Genomic DNA, 21,675 nt, shown 5'->3' on the forward strand with positions numbered 1-21,675 from the left:
AAAAGTTCAAACAAGAAGGAGTCAGAGCTAGGAAAATAAATCCTGTAGATCTTTGGGGGATAACTCTTCTAATCCATAATTAGAGAGCACAGATAAACTGCAAATTAGACCACTGCAGCTTGCAAGGACAGCATATCCAGTTGTAGATTGGATGGGCTTTGTTAGTATAATGGCTTTGGTTATCCTTGTTCAGCAAATTGTCCATCACCCCCTGGCTCCTTGGGAGGAGGAGAGGAGATAGCGGAGAGACGCCCTTTTCCGGCTGTCTGGGCCTTGATTGGGATATAAGGAGATAGATATTCCAATTGTCTTATTAGTACTGTTTGTTCTCAGCTCTCTTGGTTTCTGGTAATCTCCTACTCCACAATCTCTATTCTTCCCTGCACCATGAGCCGGCAGCTGGGCCTGAAATCTGGTGGTGAGAAGAGTGACTTTAGTGGATACTCTGCAATTTTGCCACGGAAAGTAGGGGGAAGTTCGTCTTCCTATCGGGCAGGGGTCAAAGGGGCTGGAAGTAGTTTTGGCAGCCGGAGTCTCTACAGCCTAGGGACTGGTCGTCGCATCCCTCTCAATATGACTGGGGGTATTCGAACAGGGGGTTATGGCTTTGGGCATGGGGCTGGGTATGGAGGGGCCAGGGCTACTGGCTTTGCAGGGAGTATCTTTGGCAGTGTGGCTCTGGGTCCTGTGTGCCCATCCCTGTGCCCACCAGGAGGCATACACCAGGTGACCATCAACAAGAGCCTCTTGGCTCCCCTCAATGTGGAGCTGGACCCTGAAATCCAGAAAGTGAGGACCCAGGAGCGAGAGCAGATCAAGGCTCTTAACAACAAGTTTGCCTCCTTCATCGACAAGGTGAGCCTGCTAAGTCTTTGAGGGGAGGCAGATGAAGTGGGGCTGGGAAAATGGGTAGTTATTCTTGCTTACAAGGAGGACAACAGGAAATACTTCCTGATCACAAGAGGAAGCAGACATGAAACAAAGTGAGATAATCAAATTAGTCTTTCTGAAAATTTTCCAAAAAGGGTACATGAAGGCTAGCCCTGCCTTGAAAGGTAAGATGGAGGTGAGGAGGGATGAATGAAATAACTTTGTAAGGGATGGGAATGATTTCTGGAGGGCTTGTTGGCTTGTAGCCTATGGGAAAAGGCTAAAGGGGTCAGTAGTATTCAAGGAAACTGACTTGCAGTATTGTAGGAAAGGTTAAAGTCAGACCTAAGAAAGGACTTAATAACTGAAATGGTTTTTGGATCTTTAAACCAGGTGCCTGAGGGATGCTATTGAATATTTTTCTTCAGAAAGCTTTCAACAGTTACTCAGGAAATAGCTATAGGAAAGAGACTTGGACTTGTAGTCAGAGGTCCTGGGTGATCCTGGCCACACTTTCATGATTTTGCAAAATGGGGATGTTATTAGGATCAAGAGAGACAATAAATGAATAAAAAAATATCAAATTGATGGAAATTGCTAAGACAGAGGAAGGGAAATGTACGAAGAGAGCTCTTAGTGTCATCCTCAGCCCTAGCCCTGTTTTGTATGCAGAGAACTGTCCTCTAGGTATTCAGCAGTGGGCTTGAAGTGACTCTCCTGTTGGGTTCTAGGTGAGGTTCCTAGAACAGCAGAACCAGGTGCTGGAGACCAAGTGGAACCTGCTTCAGCAGCTGGACTTGAGCAATTGCAAGAAGAGCTTAGAGCCCATCTTTGAGGGCTATATCAGCAGCCTGAGGAGGCAGCTGGACACCTTGTCAGGGGACAAGTTGCGACTGGACTCAGAACTGAGAAACATGAGGGATCTGGTGGAGGACTTCAAGAAGAGGTGAGAAGACATGGGTGGATGGCAGAGTGGGATTTTCCCTAGATGGCAAATACAAAATGCATCGAGATGTCTCTGGGGTATCTAGACCTTTGAGACTTTTTTAGGGTAAGGGGATGGGAAGGGAAAGCCATGTCTAGATCCTGTCTGGTGTCCTGGAAATTTTAGGTCAAAAGGTATTTAAATTTTAGTGATTTTATTTATATAATTCCAAATTGATTTTCAGAATGGTTATATTAATTAATCACCAATGCACTAGTGTAACAAACATTTTTTAAGAGTGCGTACTGTATGCCAAACACTACACTAAGTGCTAGGAATACAATGATTAGATTAGATGCAATCCCTGCCCTCAAGGGGCTTATAGACTACTAGGAGGAAGAAAACACATACACAGGGAAGTATAATGTAAGAAGTATGATGGGGCAAAAAAGAGATCCAGTTAGTAGTGCTAAGAAAAATTGAGAGATAGTGTTCCAATGGTATTCAGGACATTTGTCTGGCTGTGTGTATATGTGTGTGTACGTGTGCGTGTGCGTGTGCGTGTGTGTGTGTGTGTGTACATGATGTGGCGTGATTAGGTTGTCTGACCCTATCTTTAAGGAGGTTTGGGGGAGATAAATGCATCCATTATTTCTCCCTTTCTGCAGGTATGAGATAGAAATTAATAGACGCACAGCGGCTGAGAATGAGTTTGTTCTTCTCAAAAAGGTAAGGAAAGTAAAAGGTCCCAGGTGTCATGCAGTTTACTGGGAAGAGTATTGTGTTTACAGTCAAGGTGCTGGACACTTATCATTTATTAACTCTATGAAAGTCCCATAATTTCTTTGGGCCTAGATTTCCTCAGGTACAAAGTAAAAGAATTGGACCAAATGACCTCTATAAAATTCCGATTCATTCGAGTCAAACAAGATAATATTTGTAAAGTCCTTAGCACAAGGCCTGGCACATAGTAGGCACTTAATACATGTTTATTCCCTTCCCCTCCCTTGTAGGTACCCTTCTAAATCTAAATCATATGATTATAGTTCAATTATATGTCCATCCCAGGAGCCAATGCTCTGTTTAGAACTCTGTCCTGGGAACTGTGGGGAGGAAGGCAGAAGAGGCCCCCTTTGCTCCAGAGGTATTTCCGGTTTGCTGAGGAAAATGAGGTTTAGAAACATTTGGAGAAACATTTGGAGACAAGCATGTGAAATGAAAAGAACTCTAGCTTGGGAATCAACAAACTTTAAGTCTATGCTGGGCTTTCTGTGTGATAGGGAAAACAATGTAACACCTTGGTTTCCCCAACTCCAACATGGAAAGAATGAGGCTAATCTTCTTCTTTCCCTTCCTGAGAAGATGCTTTTAAGCCTCAAAGATTTACAGAAAAGATAGATTTTTGGAAAAAGGGCTACATTACTACAAGTTATTACTATCAATTTGTGTTTTTGAATTTTGAATATTGAGAATTAAACAGATAATAATGGATCACATTTTTATAGTTTAAGACTTCCTGATTGTTTCCCCCACAATGACCACATGCAGTAGTTAGGGTAAGAATTACTGTTTCCACTCTGTAGATGAGAATACTAAAGCTAATACTAAGAAGCTTAGTGATCCCACCTAAGGTCATACAGCTGGTAACTATCAGATCTGGGACTTCAACCAGAACATCAAGTCCAGTGCCTTTTCTGTATCACAAAGAAACAAACTAGCTCTGGGGCCAGGAGAATGGAAACTGGGAATGTGGCACATTTTTAACCCCAGGCTCTATGTGGACTCTCCATAGGATGCAGATGCAGCTTACACTGTCAAGGTAGAACTACAGGCCAAGGTGGAATCTCTGGACAAGGAGATCAACTACTTGAAATGCTTGTATGAGGCGGTAAGGACCTATGATGCTCTACTTTACCTTCCTATACTCGCTACTTCTGTTCAACCAGGGACTGACAGGGACTGACAGAGATAAATAGGATTTATCTCCCAGTCATTCACTTGAAAAAAGTAAGCTATAGCAGGTGGGCTTCAATATATAATGAGGGAAGGACTTCCCAATCAGAGCCATAACTAAGGTAGGATGATCAGAGCTTTGCTCCAGGGTACCATATTGAAAGGATGCTGAGGATCATTTAAATCCACCAGCAACAAAGAAGCAACAGAATTTAGTACCTAGTTAGCAAGAATACTTAGTTAAAATAGGAGGCTACCAGACAGAAGGCTTAGGGCGTTATTCCCTGGCTCTTTCAGTAGTATCCTGGAGTTAGTATCTCATGAGGTGGTGTCCCCTCCATCTCACTCAACTTAGAACTCACTTCATATTACTTGCACCAAAGGAGATTTGTGATACATGCCGTTGGTGCAAAAATTCCTTCAACAGATGACGAAGAGATGCTTGAAATCCCTTTTTTTGGACAGCCTTACCATATTGGGGTTGAGATGGCAGGGAAGTGAACCTCATAATGTCTCATCAGTTATAAGATTCTTGGATTTTGTAAGGCTTTAGGAAATGCATTATTCTGTTTCCTTTGCATACCTCACAATGCCTATTGTCTTTTTTTTCCATTTTTTCTCACATCTATTTATTTTCAATGAGATTTTCCCTTTCCATAGGAACAAAGAATTGAGAGTTAGGAAGGAGGCTTCCCATTTAATCAGGTCCCATCCATGTAGATTTCTGGTCTTCCTTGCTTGAACCCCGTAGGTTCCAGTTCTGTGCCTACTTCCACTTTAGCCCAAGCTGTAGAGAGACTATTCCAATTGGCCTGAGTAGGAAGGGCTGAAGAGAAAGAGACCTAACGCTGTTTTCTCCTGCCTCCACAGGAGATTGCTCAGATCCAGACCCATGCCAGTGAAACCTCCGTCATCCTATCCATGAACAATAACCGTGATCTGAACCTGGATAGCATTATTGATGAGGTCCGTAGTCAGTACGAGGACATCGCTTTAAAGAGCAAGTCAGATGCTGAAGGCTTGTATCAGAGCAAGGTAAGTGGTGGGCCATGCCATGGGACAGACATAGTCCAGGAAAGAAATGGGCATTCAGAGAATGAGGGATTACCTCTAGCTGGAAGTTTGGTGTGGGGGACACCAGAGAAGGCTTCATGAAGGAGGTGACTCCAGAGCTGGGCCTTGAAGGAAGAGAAGGATTTCAGGAGGCAGAGAGGTAGACAGATGGGAGACAGACTATGTGAATGCATAGAGGACAGGACAAAATGAGGGATCTACTTGTAGTCCAAATCTGTTGGAATATAGAGTGGGAATAATATGAAATAAATCCAGAAAGGGAGAGTGGAGCAGGTTCTAGGGAGCCTTGAATGCCAAAGGACGAAGCTTGGGCTTTACTCTATAGTCAATGGGAAGCCATTGCAGGTAGAGCCCCATTAATCCTTCAAGGTACCGAGCTGGGTACCACACAAAGAGAATTCCATCACTCAGACCCAGACGGGAAGAAAAACTATCTCACTGTCCTTTCCCAGCTTGTCTTGACACCTTTATTCTGGTGTGTTTCTGTGCTTGGCATTTTAGTCCACATTAATGTGGAACAACATGGGAGCTATTCTTATCCCTTTAATCTCCACTGTCATCCTCCACAAAGAACATGTCAATTTTTAAATCTAAGGCACACCATAGGGACAAATATGCCCAACACAGGAAGACATCACAATAAAAGTACCAAAACAAGCCAACTTCAGGAGGCTCTCTGTTATGGTCTTGATCCTTGCTACATGTATGACCTTTGACAAGTCCCTGGGCCTCAGCAAATGTGAAATGAAGAGATCAGACCAGACTGCACTGAGGCTCCACCATCTATAAATTCTGTCATCATCAGAGACATTGTCACCACTGGACAGCTTTTTGGGAGGCTCATGACACTGGGCCCTACAATTTCCCTATGTAAAACAAATTATTCTCTGGTTTCTTCCCTGGAGCACCTATTTATTCATTCGTTCATTCATTCATTTATTTGTTTGTCTATCTATCTATCTATCTATCTCTCTACCTATCTGTTTGTTCATCCATCCATCCGTCCATCTGTCTGTCTGTCTATCCATTCATTCATTCATTTATCTATTCATTCATTCATTAATTTATCTATTTATCTATCTATTAATTCATTAATTCATTTGTTTGTTTGTTTATTCATGCATTTATTTATTTTACATTGTTGAGAGGTGGGCAGCCTGACTACTTCCTCCTTCCCAGCAACATACCGGAGGAGCCCATGGGGGGTGAACTGAATCATGTCCTTTCTCACCATCTCCTCTTTCTTGAAAATCAGATCCAGGAGCTGCAGCTGGCTGCCGGCCGGCACGGCGATGACCTCAAACACATCAGGAATGAGATCTCAGAGCTAAACCGAGTCATCCAGAGGCTTCGCTCTGAGATAGGCAATGTGAAAAAGCAGGTGGGTTGAAACTGTCTTTTGCTGGCATCACAAAGAACAAAATGACCAAAGTGCAGTTAAAGTCCTTGGTGTTCAGGCCCTGAGTCTCAGTTTAGGGTCCCTTCACTTATTGCCTCCAGAACCCATGCTTTGGCATCCTAGATTTCCTAATTCAGAATCATTGCTTCACTCAGGTAAACTCATTCCTGTGCCCCTCAGGTGCCCCTGACTACATGGTTCTCCATCCACTCTCTAGAAGTGTGCTGGTAAATGTTTAACAATTGACTTTCCAGTGGTGTGCTGATTAATATTTAACAATTAACTTTCCAAGAAAAAAAAGCACACCCAATATCCTTTTAAAGCTTAATTTGCATTATGAATATTTTTTCTATCACTTTTTAGTCTAGACTATCAACAAAACAATAAATCAAGCCCTTTTCTGAGGTGTAAATTCTCATACTGAAAATGAAACAATGGATTTTGGAGAGCCCACCTGAGCAGGCTACAGTGTGCCCTTTCCTCTGCTCACCCCTTTCGCTCGTTTCTTTCTTGTGCCTCCTCCATACACCCCTCCTCCAGGAAGTCTTGATTGACCCCTTCACCACCTCCCACTCCCAATCCCTGAGCTACCTTTTGAGAACTCTGGCTGCCTGATCCAGATCACCTCTATAGAGTGAATCCCCCAAGACCAGGGGTCCCCCGAATGCAAGGACCATGATCTCCCTTCTTTGAGATCTCAGCACAGGGCTCTTCATGGTGTGTGTGTGTGTGTGTGTGTGTGTGTGTGTGTGTGTGTGGTGGAGGGGGATTGCAACATATATTGAACATATATAAGTAGGAATTGTTTCATTCATTCTATTTATAACTCCAAGGACTAGCTCAGTTCCTGGCACATAACCTGAGCATAATCAATAAATGTTGGTTGATCGATGCACCCCTGAGCTCTTCTTCATCATGATTTTACACACACGCACATGCACACACACACATACACACACACACACACACACATACACACACACACGGAAAGGGCACTAAATTTGACGATAAGAAGACCTAAGCTTAAATCTTGGCTCTGGCTTTCTGGCTTTGTGACCTAAGGAAAGTCACTTAATCTCTGTGAAGAACAGTAACAGCTAGTGTTTATACAGCGTTGTAAGGCGCAAAGTGCTTTACATATACTATCATGTGGTCCAAACAATAACCCTGTGAGGAGTTATCATTAGCTCCATTTTACAGACGAGGAAACTTCCGCTAAGTGTCTGAGGTAGGATTTGAATTCAGGTCTTCCTAACTCTGAGTCTAGCTCAGTTACCTAGCTACCCTTTGGTCCTTAGTTTCCTCATGGGTAAAATGAGAATAATGCTTGTACTTTTTATCTCAAGAGGTGGCTAAAAAAATGAAAGCATTATTTTTAAAGGCAAAGACATTTTCTTTTTTTATACTGCAATCAGTCATTTCGTGATATACCACCTCCCAAACCCTGTCATGGAATCCTCTGGTAGCTATAAAGAGAAACAGTCATGTAAAACCCATTGATTTAGCAACTGTATCTTTCAGTTTATGTAACACTCAGCACCCACAATTCTCTACTCCTCACTGCCACCCCCATCCCCAGTGAGAGGAGGGAAGTGTATTTCATCCTGTCCACCAGGGGTTCATGGGCAGATTTCAGGAAATCCATGAACTTGGATGGGAAAAAATTGCATCTTTTTTTTTTTTTGTGCCGACCTCAATTGTAAATTTGGTGATTTTTTCAGATATTTTAAAATGACTCTGAAAGGGGGTCTAGAGGCTTAAGAGGTTAAGAACCTCCGCACTAGGTCGTATTGATAGTTATGTTATAACTTCCTCCATTAAATTGTAAACTCCTTGAAGGGAAAGGCTATCTTTCACCTATTTGTATAGTCCTGGTGCTTAGCACAGTGTCTGGCCCATTGTAGGTGCCTAATAAATACTGATTGATTATTGACTGATTACACGTAATCTGTATCAAATAGCCCTTTAAAGTTGCTTTCATTTACATTAGTGTGGTCATTATGTATATTATCCCCCTTGTTCTGCTTTCTTCTCTTTGTATCAGTTCATACAAGAGAGGACAACATTTTGTAAGGCTTAAAGTGATATGGAAATGTGAGTTATTAACATTTCAGCTTTAAAATACTGACTGTACAATCAACTGCCTCCTCTTTATCCCGCAGTGCTCCAACCTAGAGACAGCCATCGCAGATGCTGAGCAGAGGGGTGAAAGTGCCCTGAAAGATGCCAGGGCCAAGCTGGATGAACTGGAGGGTGCCCAGCATGGTGCCAAGGAGGAGTTGGCTCACCTGCTGAGGGACTACCAAGAGCTGATGAGCATCAAACTTTCGCTGGATGTGGAGATTGCTACCTACAGGAAGCTTCTGGAGGGAGAGGAGTGCAGGTGAGGTGGGCTTGAATGAGTGAGACCGAGGTCTTTTGACTCTTTTGTTTCTTGACTGTCAGCACGGCAACCAGAGAATAAGACCCTCGAAGATAATGTGGAGAAAGGGAAGGGGAGGGAAGAAAAGCAAAGGGGAAAGAAAGGAAAGGAAAGGGGAAGGAAAGGAAAGGAAAGAAGGAAATCAAAGGAAAGGAAAGGAAAGGAAAGGAAAGGAAAGGAAAGGAAAGGAAAGGAAAGGAAAGGAAAGGAAAGGAAAGGAAAGGAAAGGAAAGAAGGAAAAGAAGAAAGGAAAAGAAAGAAAACAAAAAGAAATGAAAGGAAAGGGAAAAGGTATGGAAGAGAGGTTGAATGGGAGAGAAGGAAGAGGGAAGGAAGGGAAGGAGGGAAGGAAGGAACAAATAAAAGGAGAGAAAGAGGAACAGAGGAAGAAAGGAAAGAAGGAAGGAAAAGTCATGGAAGAGAGGGTGGATGAAAGAGAGAGAGGAGGGAAGGAGGGAGGGAGGGAGGAAAGAGGGAAGGAAGGGAGGAAGGGGGGGAAAGAAGAAGGAGGAAGAAAGGAGGGGAAGAGGGGAGGAGGAAAGGAAAGAGGGGAGGAGGGGAGGAAAGAGGAGAAAAGAAAGAGAAGAAAGAAGGAAGGAAGGAAGAGAAAAGGAAGAATTTTGGTTAACTATACAGTAGTTTCCTGGACTTTCTTGGGATTTTCCTGAAAGTGTCATGACCCCAAATTTGAACAAAATCAGTCTAGATACTTGGAGTTTTACACTGTTCAAATGTTCTCTCTTACAGGATGTCTGGTGAGAATCCCTCCTCCGTGAGCATCTGTAAGTATATCATTAGATTTGTGGGGCTTAGGGTTCTGGAGAGAAGCAGAAGTGACTGCTAACAAATTTAAGAAATTCCTTCCTCTGTGTGGGCACCATGTTTGACGCTGGAGATCCAAAGGTGAAATTAGACAGATAAGCTGTCTTGACAGAGTTGAAGAGGCTTTGGGAACACTTTATCTTTGTTCTTCTTTCTAGCTAGGACTGACTGTATGTAGTCTATTTGCCTCCCTGGGTTTTTCTGAGAAAAGCTCTTTGTAAATTGCAAAGCCTCCAAATAAGGCAAGCTGTGATTTTGTGAACAGGGAAACCCCTGCCAGTGAGGCAGAGTCTAATTAAGGGACAGGTTTTCATGAGTTGCTGCTAAAAGCCATCATCACCCTCTGGTGGTGAGCTAGGTCCACAGGGTGACATTGAATCCACCCTGTTTAGGAGGGCCTGCCAGAACTTGTATGCCACTGGCAAAGACCCAGAGTCAACCATATGCACACCATAATGAAGGATGAGCAGCCTTCTTTTCTCCCCCTTGGACATGTGATCTCATTGGCGTAGGTAATTCCCAGTGATGAAACGCCCTCTACCCATGCCAGTGAGCAACTACTCATGCAATGCATAGTTTGTTAGAGAATTTGCCTAAAGGCACTAAAGGAGAAAGGAAACAAACATTTATTAAATGCCTATTATGTGCCAGCCACTGTACTAAGTGCTTTATGAATATCATCTCATTTGATCCTTGCAACAACCTTGAAAGGTAAATGTCATTATGATTATTCCCGCTTTATAGCTGAGGAAACTAAGGCAGGCAGAGGTAAAGTTACTTGCCCAGGGTCACACAGCTAGCAAGGGTCTAAGGCTGGATTTGAACTCAGGTCTTCCCAACTCCAGGCCCAGTGCTCTATCCAATACATTACCTACCTTATTCAAGATTATATCGCCAGTATATTGGAATTAGGACTTGAAGTCAGATCTTTCTGACTCTGAGGCTAGTTTTCTCTCTCCATAATACTATGCTGTTTATTGTTATTGCTTTCGTCACTGCTATCTCATTCTTAACTTTTTCATGGAATTCAGACAGAAACAGTCCCAGGACAAGTTGTTACCTGTTATCATTCATTAATATTTAACATTTTGTACCCTACTGTGCAGATGGGTAAACTGATTACTTCTCGTAGTTGAGTGAGAGTATTGGGGTATAGGTTTACACTTTGCAGACTCAATGAAAGCACCTTTGAGTCAGCACCAGTAAATGATGGAAGAACAAGGCTAACGTGCATCTTGTCCTGTCCCCACTTGTTTTTAATCTCTTCCTATGGATCTCTATATTTTGAAAGCCTTTCATCCCATGTAATTGGGAGATTATGAGTCTTCAGTGTGGGAACCTCTATGAAAATCCTTATTTTAAAATTTTAATAGATCAAACATATCCAGGAGGTTGAGGGCATCAATTCTGCTTGTAATGATGTTCCATTTTCAACACAGTTTATTTGTTGATTTCTCAAGGACATTTCAAAATTTCTATTTGTAGGATGGGGATTGCCATCTGTGATTTTATAAAGAATAGTGAGCATCTGCTATAGAATTTCAGTAACTTGACTGAGTCCTTTTAGACATATGGTGGTTACTAAATGTTTTCTTGCAGTTTCTACCAGTTCCCTGAATGACCTGCATCAATCAGAGAATCTGGACTACTTTAAGATAATGTTTCTGTAATTTCTGATGACAGTCACCTGATTCTGAACTACTCTTACAAACCCCTCTGTTTCTATAAACTCTAAGTTACTATTATTATATAAAAATTATGTTCATCTTTTTGATGAAGTTCACATAGAAATGGTCTAGGGGCCAGTCACTATCCTTAGGATAGTGATTTTATATTTTTACAGCTTACAAATATATTTAATATTTACCACTATATTTAATTTTTATATTTCTTTTATATGTAATGTTTTATAGACTATTAAATGAGTGGATTAAACAACTCTATGAAGTTACATAAGAATATAAGGATGTAAGCTGATCCTTTGTAGGATTCACTGGAAACATCCCTGGCACAATTCTATCAATCAATAAACATTTATTAAGCTCCTACTATGTGCCAGGCACTGTATTAAGCACTGAAGATACAAAAAAGAAGCAAAAGCCAGCCCCTGCCCTCAAGAGGCTTACACTTTGGAGGTGTAGAAAACGTGCAAACAAATATATACAAGGCAAGCTATATGCAGGATAAATAGGAAACAATTAACAGAGGAAAAGCACTAGAATTAAGAAAGGTTGTGGAAGGCTTCTAGTAAAAAAGGGATTTTAGTTGGGACTTAAAAGAAACTAGGGAGGTCAATGGGCAGAGTGGAGTAGGGAGAGGGTTTCAGGCATGGAAAACAGGCAGAGAAAATACTAGGGGTTCAAAGATAAGGCGTCTTATGTGTGGAATGGCAAGGAAGCCAGCGTCACTGGATCAAAAAGTACATGTTGGGGCGTAAGGTAAGAAGAAGACTGGAAAGGTAGGAGGGGGCTAGGTTTTGAACATCAAACAGCATCTTGCATTTGATCCTGGAGGCAATAGGGAGCCACTGGAGTTTATTGAGGAGGGGAGTGACATGATCACTCCTGCATTTTAGGGAAATCCCTTTAGTGGCTGAATTGGAGGATGGATTGGAGTAGGCAGAGATACGAGGCAGGCCGACCCACCTGTTGCAATTGTAATAGTACAAATGTGAGGTGATAAGCTCTAGAAGGAAGACTGGATGATGACGATTTAAGCGTGTGTATATGTATATGTAATATGCATGTATATATTTATGTGTGTGTATACATATACACATACACACATACATATATGTACATATACACATACACACATGCATACATATACGTGTGTATACACACATACATACGTGTGTATAGACAATACATATGTGCATGTATATTATCTATACGCATACGCACATACACATACATATACACACACATATTCCTGTTCCATATGGTTTTGAATTCTTTTGTTAGGGCTTTTTATCGTGCAAGTTTTTTATCCCTTCCATGTAGTTTGGGAGCAATTTTTTTTAGTGTGGGATCAACTATTAAAGACATTGTTCTTATGTTTTTATCTGGGCAATTGAGAGCAACAATTTGTTTTGGATCTGCTGCCAACACAGTTTCTTAGCTGATTTATCAAGGATATTTTGAGGTATACATTTGTAGTATGAGGATTTGTTGTCTGTCAATCAAGAAAACATAGTGAGATCATATCTTACTTGGTATTCAGCGGGTGCCAATTTTTCATGACTTGAAGTAACGTGTTTCATAGTTTCTACTGATGCCCTGTATAATCTACCTTGATCATTAAGTCCTGGCTTTTTAAGGATAATTTTTTTTGTAATTTCTAAAGGCACTGACCTGGTCCTCAACTGCTGTCATAAAGCCTTCTCTTTCTACAAGTGAATCTGTATAATGCAGCCATTTATTTGTTTGAGATTTTTAAAATCAATATATTGTTGTATGAGCTCATGTGGATGTTGCCCATGGAGGGTCTTTTGATTACACTGTTACTCTGTGATGATCATTTCAAAAAAAGGTCCAGAGCAGCAAAGTCCACAGCTTCCCATTATCTCCTGCTCTTTATGGTTGGAAAGTTCAGCTTCACTTCTAGTCAAAAGCCCTTTGGTTGCTGCAAAGGAATCTCATTCTCTTATGGGAATAAAAACTAGTAACCTTGTCTTTTTCCCACCTCCTGTTGCCCACCCAGCATCCCATCTTTGTTTTATTGTTTGTCGTATGGTCCCTCACTACTCCTGGCCTTTTTTTTTTGGTTTTGTCTCCACAGCTGTGATCAGCAGTGGCAGTGGGAGTAGCTATGGCTACCGACCCAGTTCAATCGGTGCCACCTACGGCAGTGGCATTAGGTCAAGCACCTCTAGCAGTGCCCGAAGTGTTGAAACCAAGACCAAAGGGGAAGACGTGGGTGACCTCAAGAAATCCCTGACCAAGACCTCTTCATCCAGCTCCCCAGCTAAGAAAACTACTCGATAAACTTTCTGGTCACATTCATGGCACTGTGGAAGAGGATGATTTTTGCCCACAGCCTGAAGATGATACCGACCTTGATTGCTGTCCTCCTAAAATACCCACGATTCCCAATTCTCTAGGGTGTTTAGAGTTAACTTTGGCCCTTCCACATTGTGACCTATCCTGATTCCAAATTATTATTGATACAAATTCTCCCCTTTGACTTTTTTGCTTTTTACTCCTTTGAAGACTTCAGTCCTGAAGTAAGCCTTTAAAAGTAGAACTTAGAATTACATTTTCTGTCCTAAGGAAGATTTGAAGAAGGTACATGCTTAGGAAGAGAGAGGGAGAACAGTTGTATCTAGGCAGAAGCTTAGTCACTGTTTGAGAGGTGGTGCCCCCCTTCCCTGGCATGAAGGAAGGAGCAATGAGGCAATGAGGGAAGAGTTGGACAGATCTCCTGACTCCTCATGGGTCAAGTCCTCACAGGGTAATTAATATGTTATTGGTTACAAAGGGCTGTGATTTCTCAGCCCATCAGATATACCCATTGTCGCAAATCCCAGTCTGAAAGAGCTTGGGACTTTTTGTTGTTTTGATTTATCCTTTCCCCTTAATACCAAATGAATAGAGAAACGATCAATGGCCTCAGAAACTTTGGCAACACTCAGTAGGTCAGGTCATCTCAAGGCCTTTGGGTCTGTGGTTTTTATGCTTTGATCTCTCTGGGGTCAATCCCCTCAATAGCTCTTAATCTCTCAATGCTTCTTTGCTTCTAGAGAAAGCCACAAGCCATGTTCAGTGAATAGAATTTTCTCCTTTGGCCCCTGGGCAATGATGGCCAGACCTGAGCAGCCTTAACTCTCGGTGTGAATAGCCCCTAAATCACTAGCAGACTTCTGCTCGTTGTCATCCTTTGCTCATTTATGATGATTCTAAGTTACAGCTGCTGTATATCAAATAAACTGCTCTAGAGTAACTTCAGTGGGGTTCTCTGTTTTCAATCGGCCAACACTCCAGCAAACTTTATGAATAACTTGCATAAGAGGGCTTAGAAGTTTCCAAAATTCTTTCCTCACAATGAGCCTGTGAGATAGGGAGCGGAGATATTATCTCGGCTTGACAGATAAGAAGACCAAAATTAAGAAAAATTATGTGATTTGCCCCAAAGTCATGGAGGTAAATGCTAGAGCTGGCATCAAGTGTGCTTATGTATACGTGGTTTTGTCCTGGGATCCAGGACGGGTGGGAGTTGGGGTGAGGGGAAGGTTTCATAAGAAGGAAGAAATAAAGTGCTTGCTTTTGGGGAGCTCCCAGTATCATGGTGGAGGGAAGGAGTGCCTCCAGATATAAGCACACATCCATTATTATGGCTCAAACCAAGGGATATATACAGGTGTACCTTGGAGATATTGCAGATTTGGCTCCAGACTGCTGCAATACGGTGAATAAAGCAATGAAGTGAGTCACATGAATTTTTTGGTTTCCCAGTACTTATAAAAGTTATGTTTACAGCATACTATAGTCTATGAAGTATGGAATAGTATTATGTATAAAAATGTACATATCTTAATTAAAAATATTTTATTGCTAAAAATGCTAACCATCCTCTGAGCCTCTGGTGAATCGTAATCTTTTTGTTAGTTGAGGCTCCTGCCTTGAATTGGAAGGCTGCTGATCCATCAGGGTGGTGCTTGCCGAAGGTTGGGGTGGTTGTGCAATTTCTTAAAATAAGACAACAATCCAGTTTGCCACATAGACTGACCCTTTCCCTTGAACATTTAGAGGCCGTTGCAAGGTTGTAAACTGGCCTAATTTCAATACTGTTTATCTCAGGGAATGAAGAGATCCAAGGGGAGGGAGAGAGATGAGGAAAGGCTGGTCAGAGGAGCATTTAGAACACACGCAACATTTATAAATTAAATTCACCATCTTACGTGGGCCTGGTTTTACAACAGTAATGTCAAAGACCACTGATCGCAGGTCACCATAACAGATAGGATAGTCATGAAAAAGTTTGAAATTTTGTGAGGATTACCAAAATGTAACACGGAGACACGTGAGCACGTGCCGTTGTTGAGACTTGCTCAACACAGAATTATTGCCACAAACCTTCAATTTGTAAAAAAATGCAGCATCTGCAAAATGCAATTAAGTGAAAAGCAATAAAATGAGGTGTGCCTATACAATTACACCTATATGCAGTTATAAAATTATATACATATGTACAATTATAAAATATATATATATATAATTATAATATATAATTATTGCTGTTCCGTTGTGTCCGACTGTTTGTGAACCTGTGCTGTTCATGGAATTTTCTTTTTTTTTGTGTTTCTTGATGAAGATACTGGAGTGGTTTGACATATCATTCTCCAGTGGATTAAGGCAAAGAGAAGAGGGTCATACAGCTAGTAAGTGTCTGAGGCTGGATTTGAACTCATGTCTTCTTGATTCCAGGCTCAGTCCTCTATCCATTGAGCCATCTAGCTGCCTCCGTATTATATAATGATATAATATATAACATAATCTACAATTGTAAAATATATACATATTTGTATACACATAATTATAAAATTACAGAAGCTCATGGTTGGAAGGGACCTCAGATGTTCAATGAGGTCGTGATGTAGCAGAAAGAGATTTGTATTTGGAGCAAGAGGGCTTGGGTTGAATTTTTGCTCCAGCATGTGCTCCCCAAGTGTGATCCTTAGCAAGTGGTTTAATCTCAGTTTTTTTCATTTGTAAAATGATGAGATTGCATCAGGTGACCTCTAAACTCCCTTCTGGCACCTGTCATCTGACATTCCTTCTAAAAGCATGCTTGCCAGGGAATCAGGAATCTTGGCTTCTTATTCTATTTCTGCTAATGATTTAGCTGATTGTGGGCAAATCACTTCCCCTTCACTTAAGTTCACTTACCTATAAGATGAACTTCCCTATTGCTTCCAAGGGCCCCACCAAACTTGGGGTCACAGAGGTTTATAGCCTTGATTCAATGTCATCCTCTACTCATCTCTCACTCGCTCTTTATATCTGATCCACTGCCTAAAATCGGAACATCTTTCTCTACAATGTCTTTCTCACACTTCCTCTTAGTTCCACTCACAAAGCCATAGCCTTAATTGTGGCCCTTATCATCTCTCCCCTGGATCATAGTAATAACTTTCTAATGGGTCTCCATAACACGAGACACTGTGATGAGATGCTAATGATGGACCCCTAAAAGGAAAAGGACCTGGGCCCTAAAGCCTCTGAACCCAGATCTCTGGCATTTGCCTGAGGCACCTGGCTCATCTCAGTCAATAATACTTTTAACTGTTCTTCCACTGGTGCTCTCCTGCCACTTAACTCCTTCCATCGTCTGTGCCAGGCCCTACCCCAGGCTGCTTGCCACTTCTTAATCCCATCCAGATCTTCCCACAGTCTTTCTGTATAAAAGTACCAACTTTATCCTCATCAAATGCTCAGATTCTTAAAATCTAGCCCTCTTGTATTGGCATCACAAATGACACAGACTCACTGGGAGTCTGGCCTGATTGTGTTGGTGTCACAAATAAACTTGAGTGGTCAAATTCTTTTGAGGCAGGACCGTGCCCTGTACTTTCCCATTTTGGGGTTCCCAGCACCTCCAGACCACAACATCTGCAGTCCATTCTCTGTTCAACTGCCCAACTTATTTTCCTAAAACTTAGGTCTATGTCAACATGTCACCCCAACTTCTACTCAACAAAAATCCAACAGCTCCAGGTTCAAATTTAATTTCCTTTTGTTTGACATTTAAGACTCTTTATTACCTGGCCTCTTCCTATATTTCCAGTCTTGTTATGGCCTACTCTTCTTCATATACTCTACAAGTCAGCCATACTGGTCTACTTGCAGATCCATGCATGAGACACACCATTGCCCATCTCTTTGCTTTTGCATTGATTATCCCTGTCCTCCTCTAAGACTCCTCTCAAGTTCTACCACTTGTGGGAGACTTCTCTTGGCCCCATCCCCTCTTTCACCCCAGATGCTTAGTACCATCTCTTTTTGCCTTTCACTATTATTATGGGAATTTTTAATTTCATTTTATTATTTGGGACTCAAGGTTATTCCTCCTATAATTTTTGGTTAGCTAACAGTCATTTAATATTAATCTCACTTGAACAAAAGCTGTCTTATGGAATATAAATTTTACTTAAGAGCCTTAAGCGTTCCTTAGATAAGAAGCCAGAGGAAGAATCTCAACTGTCCCTAACTCTTTGTAAATCCTCCTCCTCAACCAGACTATTTGTGAATCCCGTAAATGTAGTTTAATCTGTGATCCAACTCAATTTTCAGATAGAGTTTGTTTCCTTAGGTGATGTATGAGATCATGACTTTGTTTGTTCAATTAAAAGAAGTATGGGATTATTAATCTATTTTCTCTTAAGCTTTGTACGGCCTAAGAGGAATGTTGTTGTCATTCAGTCATGTCCAACTTTTTGTGAATCCATTTGGGGTTTTCTTGGCAAAGATACTGGAGTGGTTTGCCATTTCCAGCTCTCAATCATTTTACAGATGAGGAATCAAGGTTAACAGGGTTAAGTGACTTGCTTGGAGTCACACAGCTACAAGTGTCTGAGGCCAGATTTGAATTCACAAAAATGAGTCTTCCTGACTTCATGCCTAGCACTCTATCCACTGTGCCACCTAACTGCTGGAGAGGAGCAGGAGAATGAGGTCTGAGCTTTGGGAGTAGGGCAGAAGGGCAACCTTCTCAGCTGTGGATACATAGAGGCTCTGGAATCCATATATTGATGTGCAATCACACACTATCACGGTCACTTGGATAACAAACAAAAAGAGATCCAAAGGAATCGCTCACATTTCTAGAACACTGGGAGGTTAATAAAGTGAAACCCTGGAAAGAAAAGAGGATGGAGGGTGATACTGAAGTCTAGAGAGAGGTTAAGGACTGCCCAAGTGTTGGTCGGTCAACAAGCATTTATTAAGTGTTTACCATGTGCCAGACTCCTGGTTAACTGTTAGAGCTGCCATTCAACTCTGAGTGCTTGCCTCTACTATGAAGTTTTTGACACAAGCCTGCTTGGATGTACACAGACAGGCATACCCTCAGACGTGCTTTCAGTTCTTGGAGAACCTAGAAACATAGATGTGCAGTCATATGGAAACACAATCATTCACAGTGTGCAAAGCAACAAAAATACCCCAGAGTCACCAACACAATAGCTATAAAGTGCACTAAGACTTTTGGGGATGCCATGTAAATGGAAAGTTGATTGTATAGGGGTGAGGAAGGTGATGGGAGGAATAGAAGAGACCATTGAAGGAAATTTTATGAGCCCTTTATGATGCCTATCAGACACAGGGCTCAGTGCCCCAAGGAGAGACAGCACTCTACCTATCCTTTGTATTTCACCAGTCTGCAGGTGGACACTTCCAATGCCCTGCATGGTAGGAGTATTTCCTTGAGCCACTTCCAAAGGCTTATGATGAAAACTGCTATCCACCTCCAGAGACAGAACTGCTGGAGCATGAATGTAGATTGAAACATACTTTTATTACTTCCTTTATTATTTCTTGTTTTTTTGGTCTGTATTTTCTTTTGTAATATGGCTGATATGGAAATGTTTTGCACGACTGCTCACGTATAATCAATATGAAATGGCTTGCCTTCTCAATGAAGGGGAAGGAGAAGGAAGAGAGAATATGCAACTTAAATTTAAAAAAAATGTTTATTTGCAAGCTATTGAGAAAAAATAAAATTAAAAAGGCATGTAGAAAAAAAAGGTATTGAAGCTATCCTCAAGACTTAAATGGCTCAGGGTATGAAAGCTTAGCTTTTTGACATACTTCCTGGTTGATTTTGTACAAAAGCCAACCCATGATGAGTCAGTCGCTTCTTTCCTTCAGACTTGGCCAGAGCACCAGCATGGCCAACATGGTGGCAGGGAACTGACCTTGAATCAATGCTATAGCCTATCAACAAGGTATTCTTGCTGACTCTCCTTTACTCACTATGATTAAGGAAACCTGTTTTTATTCCTTGTTTAATTTATTTTTTATCAATCAAGAAGCATTTGTTTTCTCTCCCCACCACCCCTTCCCATTGAGGGTAAATAAGAAGAAAAGCAAAACTCCTGTAACAAATATGTTCAGTCAAGCAAAATAATTTCCCACAATGGATTTATTTATGCATGCATGTATGTAGATAAACATATACATACATGCACAAATACTATATATGCATATACAGCCAATACACACATGTATGTTTATATGAATACACATATACTTATATACGTGTATTTATATAGTCACTGTGGGAATTTATATTATAATATGTTTGTCTTAAATATATAATCTTATAATAATATAAAGATATCTATCTCTCTAAATATGTTTGTCTCAATCTGTATCTTGAGTCCATCACCTCTCAAAGTAGCATGTTTCTTCTTCAGCTTTTGAGAATCATGTTAATCCAACAGTTAGGTGCTCTCCAAGGGTCTCCTTTTGTTCCAATCCCAAACCTAACATGCTAGAGAGAAATACAGCACCCACGATGACCTCACCCACCCACAGTAGTGCCAGCATCAAACCTGTTGAGTGGCTAGGTCCGCCCCATAGATGAGATGCTCAGATTGTGGGGGTGATACCCAGGGGGCAGTGGGATGGGCTGGCTCAATCTTCATCCATTCATCTTGCCAGAAACTGCAAGATGGAAGAAGGGATGTGAAAGACCCAAGGTGGGCAACCAAGAAGTGTTAGGCTCACCTAACTTGGGAGTCAAACACTTCAAATTCTTCCTTCCAGAGCAATGAGAAGCTGGAGGGATGGGAGCTGATGTCATCGAGATTATCATCATTAGTTCATTTTAATTTCTTTTTCTGGGGGAGGGGGTGTTTGTGAAACTATTTGCTTAGCAAGCAATCTGCCTTACTTTCTTCTTCTTGTCTCCAGTTTCTTCACACTTTTGAATCCTCCTCCATCCATCCCGCATACACCCTGAGGTTCCTCAAAAGCTTTGAATGGGGGTCCTCCACCTCCTATTAGCAACCTGCGGTACATTGTGACTCATCTGGTAAAAGGATTTAGAGCAATCAGGGGGCTTAGAGGGCATCTAAGTCAACAACTAAGTGACCAGGCACTAAAAATATGAAGGATATCCTCCTCCCCAAAAAACAACAAACCACAACAACAACCCTTACCTTCAAAAAGAGCTTACATTTTATAGCGATACCACTACCAAATTTTTACCCTAAAAGAGATAAAAAACGAAAAGGAAAAGGACCTATATGTACCAAAAATATTTACAGCAGCTCTTTCCTAGGAGTAAAGAATTGGAAATTGAGGGGATGCATGTTAATTGGGGAATGGCTGAATAAATTGTGGTATGTAACTGTGATGGAATACTATTGTACTATAAGAAATGATGAGCAGGATGCTTTCAGAAAAACCTGGAGAGACTTGCATGAGCTGATGAAAAGTGAAATGTAATGGGAACAGTGATATCGTAGGATGTTCAGCTGTAAATGACTTAGCTATTCTCAGCAATACAACGATCCTTGACAGCTGAAGGATTTAGGATGAAAGATGCTATCCATCCCCAGAGAAAGAACTGATTGTGTCTGAATACAGATTGAAGCAACTTTTGCTTTTTTCACTCTTTATTTTTCTGGAGTTTTTTCAATATATGTTTTCTTTCACAATATATCTATTATGGATATGTTTTCATGAATACACATGTATAACCTATATGGAATTGCTTGCCTTCTCATGTTGGGGCTTGGGGAGGGAGGAAGGGAGAGAATTTGGAACTCAAAGTTTAAAAAAAATGTTAAAAATTGTTGTTTTCATGTAACTGGGGAAAATTAAATACTAAATAAATACAAAAGAAAGAAAAGGAAGTGGTTTAAAGTTAGAAAGTATATTTGAGGATCATTATTCTCTGTAGTACATAGTAGTCATCTCTGACACAGTGCAGAGGGAAGAGGAGAAGGGAAAATATAGATAGAACTAGGGCCAAAGGGCAGAAATCTCTTGTGTGCTTGGCATTTCAAGACCCCGTCAGGAAGCAGGGCTGTGGGCTGTGATGTTAATATCAAAATAGCAGATCAACAAGAAAAGGAAGACATTTTCGCAATTCTCTTACCTCTGAAAAAAACTCAGTGGAGAAAGTTTACCAATTATATATTCTGATGATTGAGTTCTTAATAAATGTAGCTTGGTTGATTTTTTTAAAAAGAGCTTATGTTTT

At 41.2% G+C, this 21,675-nt stretch overlaps 1 protein-coding gene across 1 annotated transcript; it reads left to right on the top strand.

Moving 5' to 3' along the window:
• Positions 1-387: 387 nt before the first annotated feature.
• Positions 388-13,451, top strand: LOC118850438 (keratin, type II cytoskeletal 74-like). Its single transcript, XM_036759838.1, has 9 exons — positions 388-855; positions 1,602-1,816; positions 2,464-2,524; positions 3,588-3,683; positions 4,619-4,783; positions 6,078-6,203; positions 8,384-8,604; positions 9,391-9,425; positions 13,246-13,451. Exons 1-9 carry the CDS (start codon positions 388-390, stop codon positions 13,449-13,451), a joined length of 1,593 nt encoding a protein of 530 aa, XP_036615733.1.
• The last annotated feature ends 8,224 nt before the right edge of the window (positions 13,452-21,675 follow it).

Source organism: Trichosurus vulpecula, chromosome 5, assembly GCF_011100635.1.
Source record: "Trichosurus vulpecula isolate mTriVul1 chromosome 5, mTriVul1.pri, whole genome shotgun sequence".
NCBI lineage: Eukaryota > Metazoa > Chordata > Mammalia > Diprotodontia > Phalangeridae > Trichosurus > Trichosurus vulpecula.

Coding starts and splice junctions, on each gene's coding strand:
- LOC118850438 (XM_036759838.1), top strand. CDS start 388: ATGAGCCGGCAGCTGGGCCTGAAATCTGGTGGTGAGAAGAGTGACTTT. Junction 1,817..2,463: donor GTGGAGGACTTCAAGAAGAG/GTGAGAAGACAT, acceptor CCCTTTCTGCAG/GTATGAGATAGAAATTAATA. Junction 9,426..13,245: donor TCCCTCCTCCGTGAGCATCT/GTAAGTATATCA, acceptor TTGTCTCCACAG/CTGTGATCAGCAGTGGCAGT.